This window comes from Balaenoptera borealis, assembly GCF_965194805.1.
Source record: "Balaenoptera borealis genome assembly, chromosome: 2".
In the NCBI taxonomy this organism is placed as follows: Eukaryota; Metazoa; Chordata; class Mammalia; order Artiodactyla; family Balaenopteridae; genus Balaenoptera; species Balaenoptera borealis.
The window spans coordinates 134310175-134332403 of record NC_138867.1 but is presented as its reverse complement, the minus strand read 5'-3'; the positions used below and the strand labels follow the sequence as shown (position 1 = coordinate 134332403).

The 22229-nt window shown below is 39.8% G+C and overlaps 2 protein-coding genes across 5 annotated transcripts in view; one reads left to right on the top strand and one right to left on the bottom strand.

The window, feature by feature from the left end:
* Positions 1–22229, bottom strand: part of SGCD (sarcoglycan delta) — a 415397-nt gene that overhangs the window by 21447 nt on the left and 371721 nt on the right. The window lies entirely within an intron of this gene.
* Positions 1–22229, top strand: part of LOC309622881 (uncharacterized protein) — a 266899-nt gene that overhangs the window by 161504 nt on the left and 83166 nt on the right. For 2 of the 4 annotated variants that reach the window (XR_014241168.1, XR_014241170.1), the window contains exons 3-4: positions 10827–10896; positions 14173–14350. Coding sequence is in view for 1 of the 4 variants with exons in the window: in XM_082379174.1 (XP_082235300.1) it covers positions 10827–10896; positions 14173–14288 (186 nt within the window). In the remaining 3 variants the exon portion in view is untranslated. Of the gene's footprint in view, positions 1–10826; positions 10897–11181; positions 12001–14172; positions 15351–22229 lie in introns of those variants that run through there. The other 2 variants (XM_082379174.1, XR_014241169.1) reach the window with 2 other exon arrangements.

Here is a 22229-nt window from a genome sequence, read left to right as displayed (position 1 = left end):
ATATTTTGGAGTTTAATCTCTTGTCAGTCGCATATTTGCAAATATTTTCTCCCATTCTGTGGGCTGTCTTTTTGTTTTGTTTATGGTTTCATTAGATGTGCAAAAGCTTTTGAGTTTAATTAGGTCCCATTTGTTTATTTTTGTCTTTATTTCCATTATTCTGGGAGAAGGACTGAAAATATATTGCTGCAATTTATGTCAAAGAGTGTTCTGCCTATGTTTTCCTCTAAGAGTTTTATAGTATCCAGTCTTACATTTAGATCTTTAATCCACTTTGAGTTTATTTTGTATATGGTGTTAAAGGATGTTCTAATTTCATTCTTATACATGTAGCTGTCCAGTGTTCCCAGCACTGTTTATTGAAGAGACTGTCTTTTCTCCAATGTATATTCTTGCCTCCTTTGTCACGGATTAATTGACCATAGGTGCGTGGGTTTATTTCTGGGCTTTCTCTCCTGTTCCACTGATCTATATTTCTGTTTTTTGTGCCAGTACCATACTGTTTTGATGACTGTGGCTTTGTAGTATAGCCTGAAGCCAGGGACCCTGATTCCTCCAGCTCTGCTTGTCTGTCTCAGGATTGCTTGGGCTATTTAGGGTCTTTTGTGTCTTCATACAAATTTGAAGATTTTTTTGTTCTAGTTCTGTGAAAAATGCCATTGGTAATTTGATAGGGATTGCACTGAATCTGTAGATTGCCTTGGGTAGTATAGTCATTTTGACAATATGGATTCTTCCAATCCAAGAACATGGTATATCTTTCCATCTGTTTGTGTCATCTTCGATTTCTTTCATCAGTGTCTTACAGTTTTTAGAGTACAGGTCTTTTGCCTCCTTAGGTAGGTTTATTCCTAGGTATTTTATTCTTTTTGATGCGATGGTAAGTGGGATTGTTTCTTTAATTTCCCTTTCTGATTTTTTGTCATTAGTGTATAGAAATGCAAGAGATTTTTGTGTCTTAATTTTGTATCCTTCAACTTTACCAAATTCACTGATGAGCTCTAGTAGTTTTCTGGTAGCATCTTTAGGATTTTCTATGTATAGTATCATGTCATCTGCAAACAGTGACAGTTTTACTTCTTCTTTTCCAATTTGGATTCCTTTTATTTCTTTTTCTTCTCTGACTGCTGGGACTTCCAAAACTATGTTAATAAAAGTGGTGATAGTGGATATCCTTGTCTCATTCCTGATCTTACAGGAAATGCTTTCAGCTTTTCACCATTGAGAATGATGTTTCCTGTGGGTTTGTCATATATGGTCTTTATCGTGTTGCGGTAGGTTCCCTCTATGCCCACTTTCTGGAGAGTTTTTATCATAAATGGGTGTTGAATTTTGTCAAAAGCTTTTTCTGCATCTATTGAGATGATCATATGGTTTTTATTCTTCAGTTTGTTAATATGGTGTATCACACTTATTGATCTGCAGATACTGAAGAATCCTTGCATCCCTGGGATAAATCCCACATGATCATGGTTCATGATCCTTTTAATGGATTTGGATTCAGTTTGCTAGTATTTTGTTGAGGATTTTTGCATCTATATTCATCAATAATACTGGTCTGTCATTTTCTTTTTTTGTACTCTCTTTGTCTGGTTTTGGTATCAGGGTGATGGTGGCCTCATAAAATGAGTTTGGGAGTGTTCCTTCCTCTGCAGTTTTTTGGGATAGTTTCAGGGTAGGTGTTAACTCTTCTCTAAATATTTGATAGAATTCACCTGTGAAGCCATCTTGGTCCTGGACTTTTGTTTGTTGGGAGTTTTTAAATCACAGTTTCAATTTCAGTACTTGTGATTGGTTTGTTCATATTTTCTGTTTCTTCCTGGTTGAGTCTTGGGAGATTGTACCTTTCTACGAATTTGTCCATTTCTTCTAGGCTGTCCATTTTACTGGCATATAGTTAGTTGCTTGTAGTACTCTCTTATGATCCTTTGTATTTCTCTGGTGTCTACTGTAACTTCTTTTTCATTTCTAATTTTATGGATTTGAGCCCTCTCCCTTTTTTTCTTGATGAGTCTGGCTAAAGGTTTATCAACTTTCTTTATCTTTTCAAAGAACCAGCTTTTAGTTTCACTGATCTTTTTTTCTTCATCTCTATTTCATTTATTTTTTCTCTGACCTTTATGATTTCTTTTCTTCTACAACTTGGGGTTTTGTTTATTCTTTCTCTCATTGCTTTAGCTGCAAGGTTAGGTTGTTTATTTGAGATTTTTCTTGTTTCCTGAGGTAAGACTGTATTGCTATAAACTTCCCTCTTAGAACTGCTGTTGCTGTGTCCCATAGGTTTTGGATCATTCTGCTTTAGTTTTTGTTTGTCTCTAGGTATTTTTTCATTTCCTCTTTGATTTTTTCAGTGATCCGTTGGTTGTTTAGTAGCATATTGTTTAGCCTTCACGTGTTTGTGTTTTTTTGCAGTTTTTTTCTTGTAGTTGATTTCTAATCTCATAGCATTTTAGTTGGAAAAGATGTTTGAGATGATTTCAGTTTTCGTAAATTTACTGAGGCTCACTTTGTGGCCCAGCATGTGATCAATCCTGGAGAATGTTCCATATGCACTTCAATGTGTATTCTGCTGCTTTTGAATGGAATGCTCTAAAAATATCAGTTAAGTCCATTTCATTTTATATGTCATTTAAGGCCTGTGTTTCCTTATTGATTTTCTGTCTGGATGATCTGTCCATTGATAAAAGTGGGCTGTTAAAGTCCCCCACTATTATTGTGTTGCTGTTGATTTCCCCTTTTATGGCTATTAACATTTGTCTTATATATTGAAGTGCTCCTAGGTTGGGTGCAGTCATATTTACAATTGTTATATCTTCTTCTTCGATTGTTCCCTTGATCGTTAGGTAGTGTCCTTCTTTATCTGTTGTAACAGTCCTTATTTTAAAGTTTATTTTGTCTGATATGCGTATTGCTACGCCAGGTTTCTTTTGATTTCCATTTGCATGGAATACTTTTTTCCATCCGCTCACTTTCAGTCTGTATGTGTCCCTAGATCTGAAGTGGGTCTCTTGTAGACAGCATATATACAGGTCTTGTTTTTGTATCCATTTAGCCAGTCTATGTCTTTTGGTTGGAGCATTTAATCCATTTACGTTTAAGGTAATTATTGAGATATATGTTCTTATTGCCATTTTATTGATTTGGATTTGTTTTTGTAGGTCTTTTTTCTTCCATTCCTCTTTTGTTCTCTTGTGATTTGATGACTAACTTTAGTGTTGTGCTTGGCTTTCTTTTTCTTTTTTGTGTGTAACTATTGTAGTTTTATGGTTTGTATTTACCACAAGGTTTTGATATAGCAGTCTGTATATAAACAAGATTGTTTTAAGTCGCTGGTCTTTTAATTTCCAATGCATTTCCAATATCCTGCATTTGTGCTCTGCTCTTTGCACAGCTGCCGGTTTTGCTATCATATTTGTGTGTGGATGATTTCTTACCTTTACTCTGTGTTGCCTTGACCAGTGAGCTTTTCCATTTGTAATTTTCTTGTTTCTAGTTGGGACCTTTTCTTTCCCACCTAGAGAAGTTCCTTTAGCATTTGTTGCACAGTTGGTCTGGTAGTGCTGAATTCTCTTAGCTTTTGCTTGTCCATCAAATGTGAATGAGAGCCTTACTGGGTAGAGTATTCTTGGTTGTAGGTTTTTCCCTTTCATCACTTTAAATACATCCTGCCACTCCCTTCTGGCCTGAAGAATTTCTGCTGAGAAATCAGCTCATAACCTTATGGGAATTCCCTTGTATGATATTTGTTGCTTTTCCCTTGTTGCTTTTAATATTTTTTCTTTGTCTTTAATTTTTGTCGGTTTGATTAATATGTGGCTTGACATGTTCCTCCTTGGGTTTATGTTGTATGGGACTCTTTGTGCTTCCTGGACTTGGGTGAATGTTTCCTTTCCCATATTAGGGAAGTTTTCAGCTATTATCTCTTCAAATATTTTCTCAGGTCCTTTCTCTCTCTCCTCCTTCTGGGACCCCTATAATGCAAACGTCAGTACATTTAATGTTGTCCCAGAGGTCTCCTAGACTGTCCTCATTTCTTTTCATTCTTTTTTCTTTATTCTGTACCATGGCAGTGATTTCCACCATTCTGTCTTCCAGGTCACTTTTTCATTCTTCTACCTCCGTTATTCTGCTATTGATTCCTTCCTTCTAGTGTATTTTTCATTCCAGTTATTGTATGTTAATCTGTTTGTCTGATCTTTAGTTCTTCTAGGTCTTTGTTAAACATTTCTTGTATCTTCTTGATCTATGCCTCCATTCTTTCTCTGAGATCTTGGATCATCTTTACTATCATTACTCTGAATTCTTTTTCATGTAGATTGCCTGTCTCCACTTTACTTACTTGTTCTTCTGGCGTTTTATCTTGTTCCTTCATCTGGGACATACTCCTCTGCTGTCTCATTTTGTCTAATTTTCTGTGATTGTAGTTTCCATTCCACATGCTGCAGGGTTTTAGTTCTTCTTGCTTCTGCTGTCTGCCCCCTGGTGGACGAGGCTGTCTAAGAGGCTTGTGCAGGCTTCCTGGTGGGACTGGTACCTGCCCACTGGTGGGTGGAGCTGGGTCTTGTTCCACTGGTGGGCAGGGCCATGTCAAGGAGTGTGTTTATCAGGTGGCTGTGTTGGCAACTTATTGTTACTTTAAACTATGGACAGGCCAACTTTCTGAGAGCCAGATCTGGCCTAAGAGTTGCCCGTTTTCGATCGGGATTCAGTCAGATAAAGAGAACCTCTATGAGTGAGATGTATACAGGTTCATTAAAGCAATAGAACCTCATACGGTTATGGGAGCTGGGTAAATAGTCTGTGTAAGGCTGCTGTCTTTGTGTTTGATGCTGCAGTCCGGAGTCAGCAGGGCAGGCAGCTGGACGGGAAGATGGGTGTGAAATGAGGAGAGTGTGAGGATGAGTGAGAATCCACCAGGATGAACTGGTAGCAGTGCCAGTCTCTCACCACTACAAGGTCTCTGCCTCAGTGAAGGCAAAGCTGCTGTCCTTCTTCGTGAAACTAAGCATGTACCTGGCTCAGGCAATGGAGGAGAGAAAGACCTAGGTTGCCCCACACTAACAAGGGGAGCCAACAGGTGATCTCCAACAGCCTGGTCCTCTGGTGCCAAAGGAATATGACTGCTGTTTTACTCCCACCTTCCAATCCTCATGCAGCCTCCTTAACTCAGTGAAGGAAATTTTCAGGAAATATCATTCCAGCTTAGCTAAGTCCATATGATACAAACCTATCCCTATCATCCTGTTTTAAATGACTGTTTTGCCTTGAATACACTGTACTCAGTGGAACCAACTCCAACTTCCAGTACAGACTGGTTGAAATAAAATAAGCACCTGCAAAAAGTAAGGAAAAACTTGGGCTTTTCTAATTTTATAGGATTTACTTTTTTTTTTTTTAACATCTTTATTGGAGTATAATTGCTTTACAATGGTGTGTAAGTTTGTGCTGTATAACAGAGTGAATCAGCTATACGTGTACATATATCCCCATATCTCCTCCCTCTTGCATCTCCCCTCCCACCCTCCCTATCCCACCCCTCTAGGTGGACACAAAGCACCAAGCTGACCTCCCTGTACTATGCAGCTGCTTCCCACTAGCTATCTTTTTTACATTTGGTAGTGTATCTATGTCCATGCCACTCTCTCACTTTGTCCCAGCTTACCTTCCCCCTCCCTGTGTCCTCAAGTCCATTCTCTATGTCTGCATCTTTATTCCTGTCCTGCCCCTAGGTTCTTCAGAACCATACACAAAAATAAACTTAAAATGGATTAAAGACCTAAATGTAAGGCCAGACACTAAAAAACTCCTAGAGGAAAACACAGGCAGAGCACTCTATGACATAAATCACAGCAAAATCCTTTTTGACCCACCTCCTAGAGAAATGGAAATAAGAACAAAAATAAACAAATGGGACTTAGTGAAACTTAAAAGCTTTTGCACAGCAAAGGAAACCATAAACAAGACGAAAAGACAACCCTCAGAATGGGAGAAAGTATTTGCAAAGGAAGCAACTGACAAAGGATTAGTCTCCAAAATATACAAGCAGCTCATGCAGCTCAATATCAAAAACACAAACAAACCAATCCAAAATGGGCAGAAGATCTAAACAGACATTTCTCCAAAGAAGCTATACAGATTGCCAAAAAACACATGACAGGATGCTCAACATCACTAATCATTAGAGAAATAGAGATCAAAACTACAATGAGGTGTCACCTCACACTGGTCAGAATGGCCATCATCAAAAAATCTACAAACAATAAATGCTGGACAAGCAAGTGTTACTTTGAAATTCAAGCCCCTCATATCTGAAGTAGGTATTTAAATTTTATGAATGAAGCTGCTGATTTTTTAGAGATTTTTAAAAATTGATGTATTGTTGATTTACAATGTTGTGTTAATTTCTGCTGTACAGCAAAGTGATTCAATTATGCATATATATACACTTTTTCATATTCTTTTCCATTATGGTTTGTCACAGGATATTGAATATAGTTCCCTGGGCTACACAGTAGGAGCTGTTGTTATCCATTCTGTGTATAATTATTTGCATCTGCTAACCCCAACCTCCCAGTGCATCCCTCCCCCATTTCCTCTCTTCCTTGGCAACCACAAGTCTGTACCCTGTATCTGCTCTAGAGGACAGCCTATCATTGCTTTTCTGAGAGAAATGGCCTTCAAATGAGAATATCCAATCCATTTCTTAAATCTTTAGAGCAGAAGCCTAGAATATTCTGCTTAGATTTTTTTTCAGCTCAGGATTTAAAGATAGATTCCTACTCTAGAGATCAGAAAAGCAGTGATATTCTCTCATCTAGAGCAAAACCATTTTGAAGTTTGCTTTTATGAAGGCAAGCCAGACCATCACAAAATATTCTTTTGCATCAACCCTTCTTTCCCAGGGTAGATCTTGCTGATTTATTTAATAAACATATCATACTAGGCTAAAGGGACACAGAGAGGTGGCCTACACCCCAGAATGGTACAGGTCTTTAGGAATTTGCTCATTTATTTATTTATCAAACATTTATTGAAATCCTGGTATATGCAAAATGCTGGTGTTAATTGTAAACAAGATAGACCTGATCCTTATCCTAGTGAGTTTATCTGCTATTGAGGATAAGATACATTAAGCAATTATTTGCATATGGTGGTGAGGAGTCCCTGATGGAGAAGTATAGGGGATTATAAAAATTTGTAACTGGGGCCTGGGCCATGGGAAGAGTTGGGGTCTGGGAATGCTTATGGTGACATGTGAAAGATGAGTGTCCCAAGCAGAGGGGGCAGCATGCCTGAAGCGTTTTAGGAGGAAAATAGTTTTGTGGGTTAAAAGGAACTGAAGAAGGTTGATAGAGAATGTGGTATTAATAAGAAGAGGTTAGTCAGAATATGTTGCAGAATACGGTAAGACTAGAAAGGATTTAAAATGGAGAAGTGGTGTAGTGGGGTAAGAAGATAATGGGTAGCATGATCTGATGTCCACAATGCAAAGATTACTGCCATGGTTATTATTTTTTTGTCACCTTGACTGTGTCCATGGGGTGCTTGGACTTTTGGTCAAACATTCTGGGTGTGTCTGTAAGGGTGTTTCTGGATGAGATTAACATTTGAATCAGTGGGTTCAGGAAAGTAGATTGCCCTCCCTAATGTGAGTGGGCCTCATCCAATCAACTGAAGACCTGAAGAGAACAAGCATGCTGAGTAAGAGGGAATTCCTCCCGCCCTCAGACTGTAACTTACACCATTGGCTCTCCTGAGTCTCCAGGTTGCTGACTGTACATCTTGAGACGTCTCAGCCCCCATAATCATGTGAACCAATTCCTTATAATAAGTATTTTAATCTCTATGGATATATATTTCCTATTGGTTCTCTTTATCTCGAGAACCTTGACTAATACAATGTATAATACATTGTATATTATATTGTATGTTATACAACCCTGACTAATACATTATATACAATACATATAAATTTTATTCTATAGTATTTACTTATTATTTATATATTACTTATGTATTTGACTACAGAGTAGAAAGTGGATTAGAGGGTACAAGAGGATTGCCAGAAAAGGAGCTAGGAGTCTGGTTATGCAGGTGGGAGAAAACTCATTCCATCACCAAGCCCAAGTCAGCATCAAGGATGATTTCCAGCGTTGTGGCTTTTGTGAGTGGTAGACTGTATGGGTCAGCCACTGAGATAGGGAAGAGTATAAACAGAACACTTACAGAGCATACTGTGAGTTGAGTTTTACAGAAGTTGATTTGGAGGTGTTTGAGAACGTCAAGTGGAAATGTGGCCATACAGGGCTAGAGATAGGAAAGTGGGAGGCATATTCGATCATGGTTGGTGGTGTAGTTCTGTATTGCTGTGGCAATGGTACTGTTGTCTATACAGTCGAGAAGAGAGATTTGAAAACATAGTCCGAGTCGATGGAGTGGCAGCTGACTTGGCCAAGTCACGATGTTGGTGGTGTCCTCTGAAATCATCTCTTTCTACAGCTGGGGACAAAGGAAAGTCCTGACCACTGTCCCAAGTGCCCAGAGTCTGTTGGCTGCCCTCTGAGGTGGTTTCCCAGGTCCGGTGTGGCCCAGGGAATATGACAAGGAGAAAAACTGGTTGTGTCTCCTAGCTTAATGAAACCCTGGAGAGATGTCTCCTCTATCAAGCCACTGTTTCCTGGCACATTTCTGCATGCATGTGAAACCTCTTCTTCTCTGCTCACATTCCATTTCAAGGACCCGTGAAACATGCGGCGGTGATACTCGGGACTGTCATGAATCAGAAACCTCCTCAGAACTTTAAATGCTATCACAAGGTCTGTTTTTAAAACTCAGAGAATAATTTATTTGCTGTTCGCATTATCAGTTTGTTCTCTCTGTTTCAAGCTCATTTTTTGTTGAAATTGTTTTTGTTGAAACAGTGATTACTTATCCAGATTTCTCGCTTTCATTTCCTTCATCATAAGAATGTACATTAATCACTTCCAAACCTAGACAAGTTTTTAGATCATATTTTGCTCCCATCCTCAAAGAATGGAGACAATGGCTTTTGTTACTTTGTTACCTTCAAAATATCATAAAAACCGAGTAATATATGCAGTAACTGAAATAGAAGGTTAGCACCTGTCCTTCTTAGGAAATAGCAGATTCACACTGACACCAACACCTAAGATGACTGTGTATGTTCTAAGTTTGAGGAAAAATATAATACAAAGTTATAACAGAAAGGAAAACAATTTAGAAAAAATGGGTGGGAGAGGCTGTAAACTTCGTGGTGCTTTGGTCAATTAAAGTAGCTGCTTTTAGGGAGTTCTTGGATTGGCTGAGGTCAGGGGCTAGGAAATTTCAATTTGGTCAGAACCACATGGGGAGCTTTCAAAGCTTGGGTCACATCCCATACAAACTAAATCAGAATGCTGGGGCATCTATATGGTGATGGTTGAAAAGCACTGACTTAGCAGCTCTATGTGTGAGTTGTAGATAGACAACTTTTACTATGGAACCCTACCATCCTACTGATGGGAACAGAATAGTAACTCAAGTTGTGACCAGGGCAGCTAGTTGATAAATGAAAATCTGCAGTGCCTACTTAAGGGGTCCATTGTACTATCTGGGCCAATTGCATTTCTGTGTTGCTGATCCAGTGATACTACAGCTATAAAACTTTAGCCAATCAGTGGGATTCTTTTTTTTTTTTTTTTACAAATTTATTTATTTTTGGCTGTGTTGGGTCTTTGTTGCTGTGTGTGGGCTGTCTCTAGTTGTGGCAAGTGGGGGCTACTCTTCGTTGTGGTGTGCGGGCTTCTCACTGCGGTGGCTTCTCCTGTTGCGGAGCAGGGCTCTAGGCGTGCGGGCTTCAGTAGTTGTGGCATGTGGGCTCAGTAGTTGTGGCACATGGGCTTAGTTGCTCTGCAGCATGTGGGATCTTCCAGGACCAAGGATCGAACCTGTGTCCCCTGCATTGGCAGGCGGATTCTTAACCACTGCACCACCAGGTAAGTCCCTCAGTGGGATTCTTTACTCAAAAAGTGTGTATACTTATCGAACAATTTCCTCATTGATCTGAAGTTCATTAGCTCTCACTGAATCTCTAAGAGCTCAAAGTTGAATTCCTCTTTCAAGAAAAGTGCTTTAAAAATTGCTCCCATATTTTAGTTGGGCTGTTTGAGAAACACTAATGAACCAACAGCCATTCTGAAGAACCTGATTTGTATCAGTGTAATGGGCCATTTAAAGTAATGCTGAGTGAGATTTTGAGGCTAGACAATGTTCAGAGCATGGTATTGGGGTACCATCATGGTAAACAACGTGGCTCATTCTGTTTTCAACTTGAAAATTCATAATGCGACGTCTGACGTCAGTTTCCTGCAAACCCCTGTGACTCATCCTGTATTTTTGAGTTAGGCTTTTACACAGCCTGATTCAAAGGAACCTCAGAGGCCTCAAACGAAAGCCCAGTGTCAAGTTTCAGCGACATGTTGAAATTCACATACCATCAGTGAGTGCGTATTTTAAGCCCTGCACGTTGGGTGCTTTTCATGTATTTTATCCCATCTGGTATTCACTACCAGCCCCAGGGAGGTTCAGAGAGGTTAAATGTCATGCTCCAGGCCACGTACCTAGACAGTCGTAGATCAAACCCAAGCATCCCGATTCCTAGCCAGTATGTTTTATAATATTCCATGGTTTGGGGCATTGAAAATTAGTTCCATGTACTGGGTGGAAGTCTCATCCTGTAACTTGCTATGTAATCTTGAGCTTCCATAGTAGTACTCCACATTTATAAAGACAAGCGTCCTAGTTATTCTGAGGTTTCCTTTATCCAGGCTAATGAGGATCTTCAACGAGAACTTCCTGTGGACTTGAGCGACCTTCCTGTGCCCCCCTGGACACCTGGTAGGTCCATCTGTTTCCATCCTCTAATCTGCTTCTTGGTATGTCTGTTCCCTTCTCGTCCTTCAAGTCTCACTTAAATGCCACCATTTTAGAGAGGTCTTCCCTGACCACCCCTTCTATCACTCAGCAACGTTCCTGCGTGCCAGGAATTACTAGTCTCTTTCCCTCTTTTAATCTCTTTCTTCCTCTAGAATAAACTGTGTAAGGGCGGTAATTACGCTAGATTTATGCCCAGCGTCAAGGATGTTACCTGGTATTCAGAAAGTATTTGTTGAATCACAGAAAGTATTTGTTGAATCAATGTCCCTCTTAGATTCTGCTACCTAGCATTGAATACAGTGCTCCTGTTATGTTCTGAGTAAGATCTAGGCCTAAAAAAAACTCTCCCCTTACCTTCTTGGTATGATTCTGGACAATTTATTACTGAAGTCTAATTACATTAAATTGGACATCACATTAGTGTTCTCTCTTACTGAGTTTAGACCAAAACCCAATTTTATATATCTATATCTATCATCTATCTGTAATCTCCCTTAGTTTGTAGCCCATTTTGCTAGTAACTAACTACCTCATTCTGTATTTGTGCTGTTAGGGCCATAGTTTGCTCCATGTAATATGTTCCTTTTAGATTGCTCATGAAGGCCATAGTTTCCCCCTCTTAAATATTTTAATCTCACTTTCTTGGGTGGGAATGGCAGATAATGGTTTAAAGCTTGAGCTTCAGAGTCAGGATTTTGAGTCCAAGCACCTCCATCTGCTGGATGTTTGACTTGGGAAAAGTCGCTAAGCCTTTTTGAGGCTCAGCTATTTCTCGTGTTCTAGAGGGATAACAGTCTCCCCCTCACAAGACTGTTAGGAAGCTGGAATGTGGAAATGTAGATGAAGCCTTCATCAAGTACCTAGGATGTGGTGATAGGTGATAGTTTCTATTACTGTACTCATTCCCACTCCTAAACTGATTAGAATGGATGATTTCTTTTCTTTTTTCCCTTCTCTAATCCCCTCTGGCTTTCTTAACATATCATTATCCACAAGAGGCATCCTGATTTACATAGTGGCCACATGCGGACTTTGCAAAAAGCCTGAATGTCAAAAATTTCAAAGGTAAGTGGCCTTAGAAGTCCATTCTTCCTCCACACACTGTTTTTACTGTTACAAGATTTACTAAAATGTCAATGACTTTGTGAGGGGAAAATCTTGACAGGTTCTGGGTAGAATTTGTCATCAATTACTTTTGCCAGTGGTAAAAACTGATCACAAACAAACATTGTGCTTAGTCGTCTAACGTGGACTTCTGAATGGTGATTAGACGCTTGGATTTTGTAGCAAATCGTGTTTCTCAGCACCTGAGGTTTCCAAGGTGACTGCATATAAAACTACAGACATCGTAATTGCTCTTTCCAGAGGAACGCCCTCACTAGTCCATTCTGTACCCTACCCTCTCCAAACGATTACATTCTTCGCACTTGGAGATTCTTTCTCAAGCGAGATAAAAACTAAATAATTGATTTGAATATCAAAGAATGATGAACATTTCCACACGATTAATGAGTAATCACTTTCAAGTCTCTTCAATAACACGTAATGCTCTCAGAACATTTAATGACCCATGCAGCTAACCTGACTCCATGTGTAACAGACAGCTAGGTCGTCAATTATTTTAATTAAGAATAAAAATTAAGAAATGTTTGTTATTTAGGTTTCTCCTTTAAATGAAATTGCTAGCTTTGATCAGAGTTGGAAGTCAGTTCAACCGCATGGCGCTAACTTGCCATGCGGCCGTGGGGACCTGCTTTCCTTTACACAATGAGGAGGCTGGGGTAGCGAATGGAAGGGTGCCTCTCCCAACCCTAAAATATGCCTCATGACAGATTTTGGAAGATGAACAGCAAATGAGTGTGTTGCCTGCCATATGATTATAATGAAAGAGATCTCCGGCCCTGAGTGAGGTGGTCATGATCTCTTCATCCTCAGTGCTAACACTCAGTAGACATCTTGACGAGTCCCCTGCATCTGTTTGTTTATGTGTTATACAGGAACCTCTCTCTGTGGGGACCAAAATAGGTGAGCTACAGAGTTCTAGGAAGGTGGAAAAGTGGAAATTAATGTCTCATAACTGTGCTTAATTCAAGTTTAATTTTGTAAAAGCTATTTTATACAAAATGATAGCTAAAAATTATTGCATCCTTACTATGTACCAGGCACTGCACTCAGTAAAACAATTCTAGAAGCAAGTCATTACACTATTAATATTGTTAATGATTCCCATTTTCAAGTGAGGCTTAGGGGGATGTTAAGCCTAAGGTCACATCGCTAGGAGGAAGCAGCAGAGACACAGCTCTAGCTGCAGAACGCCTACTTCTAAACGCTACCCTAAGACTGCCTTTATTTACTGGGAATGAGTAAATGTTAGAGTAACAGGATGAAGTGTTAGGGCTCAAGGGGAAAAGTAAATTATAATCAAAACTTAGGGAGCACCTTATTTGTGTTGAAAGACATTTTGGATAACGTATTACAGGGATGTATCCATGTAAAATGAAAGTGAATGGTTTTCTATTGGGTATTTATTAATTGAATATTTCTATTTTGGGTCCAGCCATAAAATAAAGAATTTAGTTAATATCTAGTTTATATACTTCGCAATTTTTCACAACCCACTTTAGGATCCTCTTTTAGTTAAAATGATACCATAGGAAGCTGGAAATAGTTTTGAAAGCAAAATGAAGAGAGGCCAGTGGTTCTGTCTTGGGCTCAGCGTAGTTAGCTGCGGGATTACCTGTGAGCCAGTGGCTAAGCAAACCGGAGGGTATGTTTTGAGAGTGGTTTGTGCATGTTTAATAATAATGATTACTAGGTACTGAGCACCTACTGTGTTTTTGGACTTTCACATGGTCCAGGGACAATCCTCAGGACTTCCTACACAGCAGGTGGTAGAACCCCTATTAAACAGATGAAGTTCAGTAAGGTAGAGTGATTTGCTCAAGGCTACCCAGGTACTGACTCACAGAGGTGGGACTCAGGTAACCAGGACCATGTGGCTTCAAAGTAGCCTTCTCAAAGCCTTCCACTGAATTATCATAGAGGATTCATACTTGCCCGTGGGGCACCGGACCCACTAAAAGGCCAGTGTCTCTTTGCAATCTCTCTCTTGTATTTATCTTGGAAAGTAATATGATTTAGTGTGCTTTGCAGCATAAAATATCCCGATTTAATGGAAAAAGAGTGATTTAATGTACACTTAGTTAAATTATTTGATTTCTACCTTAAAATTTTTAGGCAAAACATTCTCCAGGAAGTTGTGTCAGGTTTGTCCTATGGCTTTCTGGATCCTAATTCGAGAAAAACAGCACTGGAATAAAGCAGAGCAAGGAAACGCAGAACCTGGGGCCTGACTTCCACGCAGTAGCTGTGTGATCTTGGATAAGAGCTCACCTTCCTCATCTATAAAATAAAGGTAATGAGGATTCTAATAGTCACTTTATAGAGCTATGTTTATATAGCACAGATCTGGACTATTCTATCATGGTACAGTTGTGACAGAAGGCAGAGAAAAGCTCTCAAACACGGCTTCATCATTGGAGATGTAGAATGAAAATTATTTAATTCACTTCCCTTCTGCCGTTGTTTTGCTATTTCAGTTGGTTCCCCGTTAAAAGCATGGTATCATTTCAATCTGCAGATGGCTTTTGGGAATTTTTTGCTCTTCAACAAACTGAGATGAAGAACTAAGTGGAATGCTTTTTACTCTGTATAGTATCTGACAAAGTCATAAAACTCTCGAAATAATTGTTGATCTGTTTTCACTTCAGAGCCTTTAGTTGGGGCGAGTGAGCAGTCCTATTTAGTCATGGCTATAGCTAGTGTTGAGAAGGGTGCACATTTCTCTGTTTTTCATGTGCTTGTTAATTTTATCACATAACAAATGGAAATGGAGGGAAAAAATGCTCGTACAAACTACCCCTGCCTTTACAGTGCAACGTAAATAAAAGCTCACCCTGGAACTCAGTATGTCTCCTTAAAACATCAGGGTAGCAAGACACTGAGAGAGATGGTAATCATAATCGAGGCACTAATTATAATATTCATTGAGTGCGTCTTGTATACCAAGAATTTGCTTAAAGTTTTTATATGTATGAACCCATTTAATGCTTGCTACAATCCTAAGACCTATGTCTGTCAGCATGTCCATTTAGCCACAGTGACAGACCTCACAGCCCAGTCTCTTAGGCCTTTGCCGCAACCCACTGTTTGAAACATTTCTGTGCATATGTGTCAGATATTGTCAGTTGAGGGAGATAGAAAAAACCAGGGTCTTGCTGTAAGGCAAATCATTAGAACTTTTAAGGCATGTGGCCATAAAGAGAAGGTCTTGATCCCATAGAAAAGATGGTGGTAGTATAATAAAATGGGCTATTCTTTCCTCAGAGTCACAACAAAGTAAGCAGAAACTTCTTCTTATAAAAAGCCAAGAATGATATATAGTATAGCCCATATTTTGATGTAAAGTAAATTCTTTACATGGTGCAGATAGCTCTGCTAACAATAGTGTTTATCCAGATTATTTATTACAAGGCATTAAAATAAATCTTTTTTTCAATTACTTTGTAATGAAATGTAACAATTACCTTTTGAATGGGGACATATGGCTGCAATCTATTCCAGCGGTGATAAATCTTACTTACACAAGGTTTCAAGGGCCCCCTCCTGAACTACATTAATTGCTAATGTAAACAAAGATAGAGGATTATTAACCACATTTATCAAGAAATCCTGAACTTCACTGCAATGTAGTTCCCTGGGTTAGACAACATTACTCATCAGGTACTTTCCAACAGTTATGGTGCAAACCTATTCTAAAAGGGATGTTTCTGCAACCCAGCTGATTTTAGAGCATGTTTATTAATTTGGTTGAATCCTGGGGTAATCGGGGAAGAAGTCACATAGCCGCTGTGAACAGTGAAGTTGAAAAACTAATGCTCTTAAGCCACTGGTGGGCCATCTGTTGGCTAATAAATGAATAACAAGCACTATTTCAAAGAGCCTTGTCTGGGGGCTGCTGATGAAGAACTAGGCTTCTTCCAAGGCCAAGTCTTTGAAGTGGCTCCACCTCTTACAATAACTTTGTCCTTATGGGCTATTATTTTAGTGAGGAATGAGGAGGGGAGAAAGTACCATTACTATGAGAAGTCCAGTTTCTGTGCAAAGGAAAATCTATCGACCTTGGTTGACTGCTTCCTTCCTATTCTATGATACCAGGTAATCATGAGTTTCAGAACAGACCTTGGTATTTGCCAGGAAGTCATCTTTCCTGCTTTCTGATTATCCTTTGGTTTTTATAAACCTTCTCCAAGCTTTGGTTTACTCACTGCTATCTGACGATAATACTGGTACAGACCTTACAGGAGTTGGGGGAGGATTAAATGAGATACTGAACGTAAAACATGTAGAACAGTGCCTGGAACATTTTGAATTCAAAGATGTAAGCTATTTAATGGAGCCAAGTAACTTAATGTTCATGAGATAAGAACAGGTAAAAGTTTTCTCTTTATCTCCTCAAAACTACCTTTTGTGTTTTTACTTTGGAAAGAAACGTCTATAAAAGATGGAAAGAGATTTATCAAGGGAAATACATTGATTACCTTCCCTGTTTGCCACTGAGGTAGGTAATTTATAATCTTTTTATAGTCCATGACTTAAAATATATAATATTGGTATTGTTTATACAGTAACTGGGACAGAGAAAAAAGGGATTTACCTTATCGACAAACTTCAAAGTTCGTATTCTTTGCAGTGTGCTTAAGAACTTAATTTCTTGCATATATGTACCTGGAAATACCAATATTCTGACATTATTTTGTCAATTTATGCTGAATTTTTACCAACATTTTGAATCACTCTAAGAACTTAAGTGTTCTTGAGTTTTGTATGGCTTAAAGAAAGAATTGACTAGAGGATAGTATTGGTCTAGCTACATTCTATCACATCTGCCTTTACCTGTATTAATCATTGTGCTACGTGCTGAGAATATAATCCAGTACTGTTTAAGAGATTCTATTACTCTCCCTGTTTTGCATATGAGGAAATTGAGGCACAGAAAAGGTTAAGCAACTTGCCCACGTTCACATAGCTAAAAGAGTAGCATGACTTGAATTTGAACCCAAGCCTCTGGGTCTATAATCGGTGCTCTTTGTACCACCTCTCCTGGAGAAGACAGACACACCTGTAAGCTGAAATATAGTAGAAAGAACATTTATTGTAAGAGAAGTAATACAAGGGAGAGGATATGAGCTGGGAGTGGGGAGCTTCAGAAAATCTCCCAAGGAGAAAGTAACAGGAGATGGGAAGGCAGCTTCTCCAGGCAGAGCAGGCAGAAGGAGTTTGTTATGCATGGAGAATAGGGTGGAGGTGAAAGATGGGCTAAAGAGGTGAGAAAATGCCTTCAGGACCTTGTGGACCAAGGAAAGGGGTGTGGAATCTGTCCTCTGAAGGGCCTTTAACAGGGAGTGATGGCAAGCAGGTTAAGGGGCTGGCTTGTGGCACTCTCAGGAAAGATGAGTGTCTTCCAGGGCAGCTGTATCTGGGTCTGAGGCTCACCACCCTCACAGGTCTTTGAAAAAGAAATAAGGATGGAAAGCTGTCTAAAATAGTTTCACGTATAGCCACCTTCAAGATGGATTACATAAAAATAATAGGCACAAAACAAGATCAAATAGTGACACAAATACAATTGAGAAGTGTGAAATTCTTGGGAGGTGACTAGAACTTGAAAAGGAAATATGACGATCCAGTACTGGCTTTTATTAGTTGCCAGGAAAGTGACAGAAAATATAGTAGACAGAAAGCATAAGATTAATAATTAACCAAGGAGAAATATGGATGTACAAATTAATAGCCATGAAGATAATTGAGTTGATTGTAGAGAGTTTTTTTTTTTTCTTCAAAGAAAGATTGGATGAACATTAATTATACTTTATTGCAGACATGGTAGTCAATTGGTCAGGCTTACCTCTGTGCTTTCTCAGAAATTCTGCTACCACAGCCTCTGCAGTGGGCTGTAGGAAAACACCCTGTACCGATATGTTTGCACTAGGGGTGGCACGCTTGGCCAAGATGTGTCAAAAGGATTTTTTTCCCCTGGAGACTTGGAGTTGATTGTGGGACTAGGACTGGGTCACCTACAACACTCATGTACAGAAAAAGGGGTAACTGCCTTACTTCCTGAGGGAGCCCTAATTCCTATTTATTTATGGAACCCATCAGGCCCACGTGCCTTTTGAGTCTATATCTGATATTTCTCTTTCTTTATAACCAACTCATTCTGTGCTAAGACAACTTTAATCAGATGCCCAAATGGTTCTAAGACCATCTAAGAATAGGGAATCTCTAGCCCAGCCTTCCTTGGATAAATTATGCAATGCTCCTTAATCAAGCTTGACCCTTCTTTGCAATAGCCAAAGTCATTCTTAGTGTCATCATTCTAGATAATTCCTTAGAATTCCAGACTCATATTATTTACTGACAGACACCTGCATTATTGTTTCATCTCAGACAGACATCCAAACTCAACATGTCCCCAGTTTAACCATGTTGTTTCCTCCCCAGGTCTGGCTTTGTTACAGTGCTTGCTATCCCAGTGAGCGGCACTGCCACTCTTAATCACTACCCAGGATACATTCTTGATACTGCAGAAGGCCTGTGGAGCACTACATGAAAGGCTTATTAAAAAGGAGCACGCTAGTAGAAAAATCTTTCTTAGTTATGTTTTACTATGATACACACACAAGACACATTCTCAGCAAAGCTCACTGGGAGATCTCAAGCTGGAGGATAGATATGTACGGAGAGAGATTTCTCAAGTCAAGTCTCTCCATATCCTTCCAGAAGGATGGGCTTGGGTTGATTACTCTGTGACTCTGTCTGTTCAGGGTGAGGTCTATTATAAGTTTTCAGAAAGCCACAAATGGGAGCTTAACCAATATTTATACCCTTAAAAAATAATTAATAGCACTTTAAAATGCCAGCATAGAGGATGGGATTGAGATGGCAGAGGATGGGGAGCTCACCTTCTCCCACTAAAATATTAGAAATACACCTACGAGAGGAATGATTCACACAGAACATCTACTGAACGCTGGCAGAAGACCTCAGACTTCCGAAAGGGCAAGAAAACCTCCATGTACGTGGGTAGGACAAAGAAAAAGAAAGGAATCCAGTTGGGACCTGCACCCCAGGGAGGGAGCTGTGAAGGAGTAAAGGTTCCCGCACCTTGGGAAGTCTCCTCACCGATGGGGAGAGCACAGCAACGGGTTTGCGGGTTTGCCAAACGAAGAGTAACCTGCTCCCCAGCCTAAGACGCTCCGCTGCTGGTGCAGGTGGGGGCCGGGTGCTGAAGCTCACGCTTCGGAGGTCCCACCCAGGGAGAGGACCGGGATTGGCTGCACGGAGAAAGCCTGAAGAGACTGTGTGCCCTCAGAAGAAGCCTGGGCTAGCCAGAGAGGCAAGGCACCATTACTGGGGGGCATGAGGAGAGGGGCGGGATCATCATAAGAGCGTCTTTCCCTGGGAGCCCTCCCAGGCAACAGGACGCCGCCTACAGTAGCTCCAGGGCCAGGCACAAGTCACTACTGTGAGAGCCGCGAGCAGGGGAACTCCCAGAGCATCTGGCTTTGAAGGCCAGCAGGGCTTGAGCGCAGGAGCTCCACGGGACAGGGGGAGACAGACGCCTCTCTTGGAGGGTGCACACAAGGTTTCACGTACACTGGGACCCAGCACAGAGCAGTAACTCCATAGGAGCCTGGGCTGGACCTACCTATGAGTCTTGGAAGGTCTCCTGGGGATGCAGGGGTTGGCTATGGCTCACTGGGGGGGGCAAGGACAATGGTGGCAGAGACCACAGGGAATATCTGATCAGTATAAGCTGTCCTGGAGGTTGCCATTTTGGCGATAGGACAGAAAGTCCAGAGATAAACTCACACACCTATGGTCACCTTATCTTTTTGACAAAGGAGGCAAGGATATACAATGGAGAAAAGACAGTCTCTTCAATAAGTGGTGCTGGGAAAACTGGACAGCTACATGTAAAAGAAAGAATGAAATTAGAATACTCCCTAACACCATACCCAAAAATAAACTCAAAATGGATTAAAGACCTAAATGTAAGGCCAGACACTATGAAAACTCCTAGAGGAAAAGATAGGCAGAACACTCTGACCTAAGTCACAACAAGATCTTTTTGGATCCACCTCCTAGAGTAATGGAAATAGAAACCAAAATAAACAAATGGGACCTAATGAAACTGAAAAGCTTTTGCACAGCAAAGGAAACCAAACCGTAAACAAAATGAAATGACAACCTACAGAATGGGAAAAAATATTTGCAAATGATGTGACTGACAAGGGATTAATCTCCAAAATATACAAACAGCTCATGCAGCTCAATATCAAAAAAACAAACACCCCAATCCAAAAATGGGCAGAAGACCTAAATAGACATTTCTCCAAAGAAGACATACAGATGGCCAAAAAGCACATGAAAAGATGCTCCACATCACTAATTATTAGAGAAATGCAAATCAAAACTACAATGAGGTACCACCTCACATCAGTCAGAATGGCTCTCATTAAAAAGTCTACAAACAATAAATGCTGGAGAAGGTGTGGAGAAAAGGGAACCCTCCTACACTGTTGGTGGGAATGTAAATTGGTACAACCACTATGGAGAACAGTATGGAGGTTCCTTAAAAAACTAAAAATAGGATTACCATATGATCCAGCAATCCCACTCCTCAGCCTATAGCCGGAGAAAACCATCACTTGAAAAGATACATGCACCCCAATGTTCATAGCAGCACTATTTACAATAGCCAAGACGTGGAAGCAATCTAAATGTCCATTGACAGAGGAATGGATAAAGATGGGGTACATACAATGGAATATTACTCAGCCATAAAACAGAATGAAATAATGCCATTTGGAGCAACATGGATGGACCTAGATATTGTCACACTGAGTGAAGTAAGTCAGACAGAAACACGTCATATGATAGCGCTTATATGTGGAATCTAATTAAAAAGGGTACGAATGAACTTATTTATAAAACAGAAACAGACTTACAGATATTGAAAACAAACTTATGGTTACCAGAGGGGAAACGTGGTGGGGAGGGATAAATCAGGAGCTTGGGATGAACATACACACACTACTATACATAAGATAGATAGCCAGCCTCAATATTCTGTGATAACCTATATGGGAAAAGAATCTGAAAAAGAGTGGACATATGTATATGTATAACTGAATCACCTGAAACTGTAGACCTGAAACTAACACAACATTGTAAACCAACTATACTCCAATAAAATTATTTTTAAAAATGCAGCACCATTAACTTACATATTTGAAAAAAACATGCTTTCTCTTCCTTGCCTCTCAAATTCAAACATGATACCCATTGGTTTTATCTTCTAGATCTCTTAAAATCTGTCATCTTGTTACTACACCCATTGCTATCACTCTGGTCCAAGTCACTGAAATTTTTCCTGTGAACCATTGCAATAATTTCCTAACTCTGTGTTCACCATGGTCCCCTCCAATCCATTCTCTACATTAAACCCATTCTCTTCTAAATATAAACTAGATCGTTTTATACACACATACACACACACACCTGGCTTAAAACATTTCAGTGGATCCTTACTCCTTCTATGCCTAAGATGGAAATTCTTCTTTACATGACCCATAAATCCTTACATTATCTGGATTCTCCCGACCCCTCAAGTTTCATCTCTGACCTCAATCCTCCATACTACCCTCCTGTCATCATTTGTAACTATTACAATCTTATATTTATTTGTGAAGTTATTTATTTTCCCCTTCCTAGAATATTAAGTGGAAAACGAGATTTTTTTCCTTATTGTTTTGTTCACTGCTATATCCCTTTGGCAGGGTGGTGCTAGCAGCTTCTAGGTCCACAGGAAAGATCTGTTGAATGAATAAGTGAAGGAATGTTCACCATTGCAACCCTAACACCTAGCTCAATGACTGGAATGTTCAGACACTGAGTAAAAATGTAGAGGAGCAGGATTGAGATTACAGTTCAGTAGGATGCCTGTGAATGACTCCTTCTCTCATACTGCCTCTTGACTTCAGATAATCATGGTGCCCCTTCACTTTCATTCCTTGTAGTAGTTATGCAGGATATATCATTTAAAAATATAATTTCATCCAGCTCTGATCTTTCCATTAGATTTTACAGTGCTGGCATTAAAGGAGCTTTTAATCCTCCCTAAGCAAAAGGCTATTTGAACCTCTGCTTCAAGTAGGTATATTCTCTTT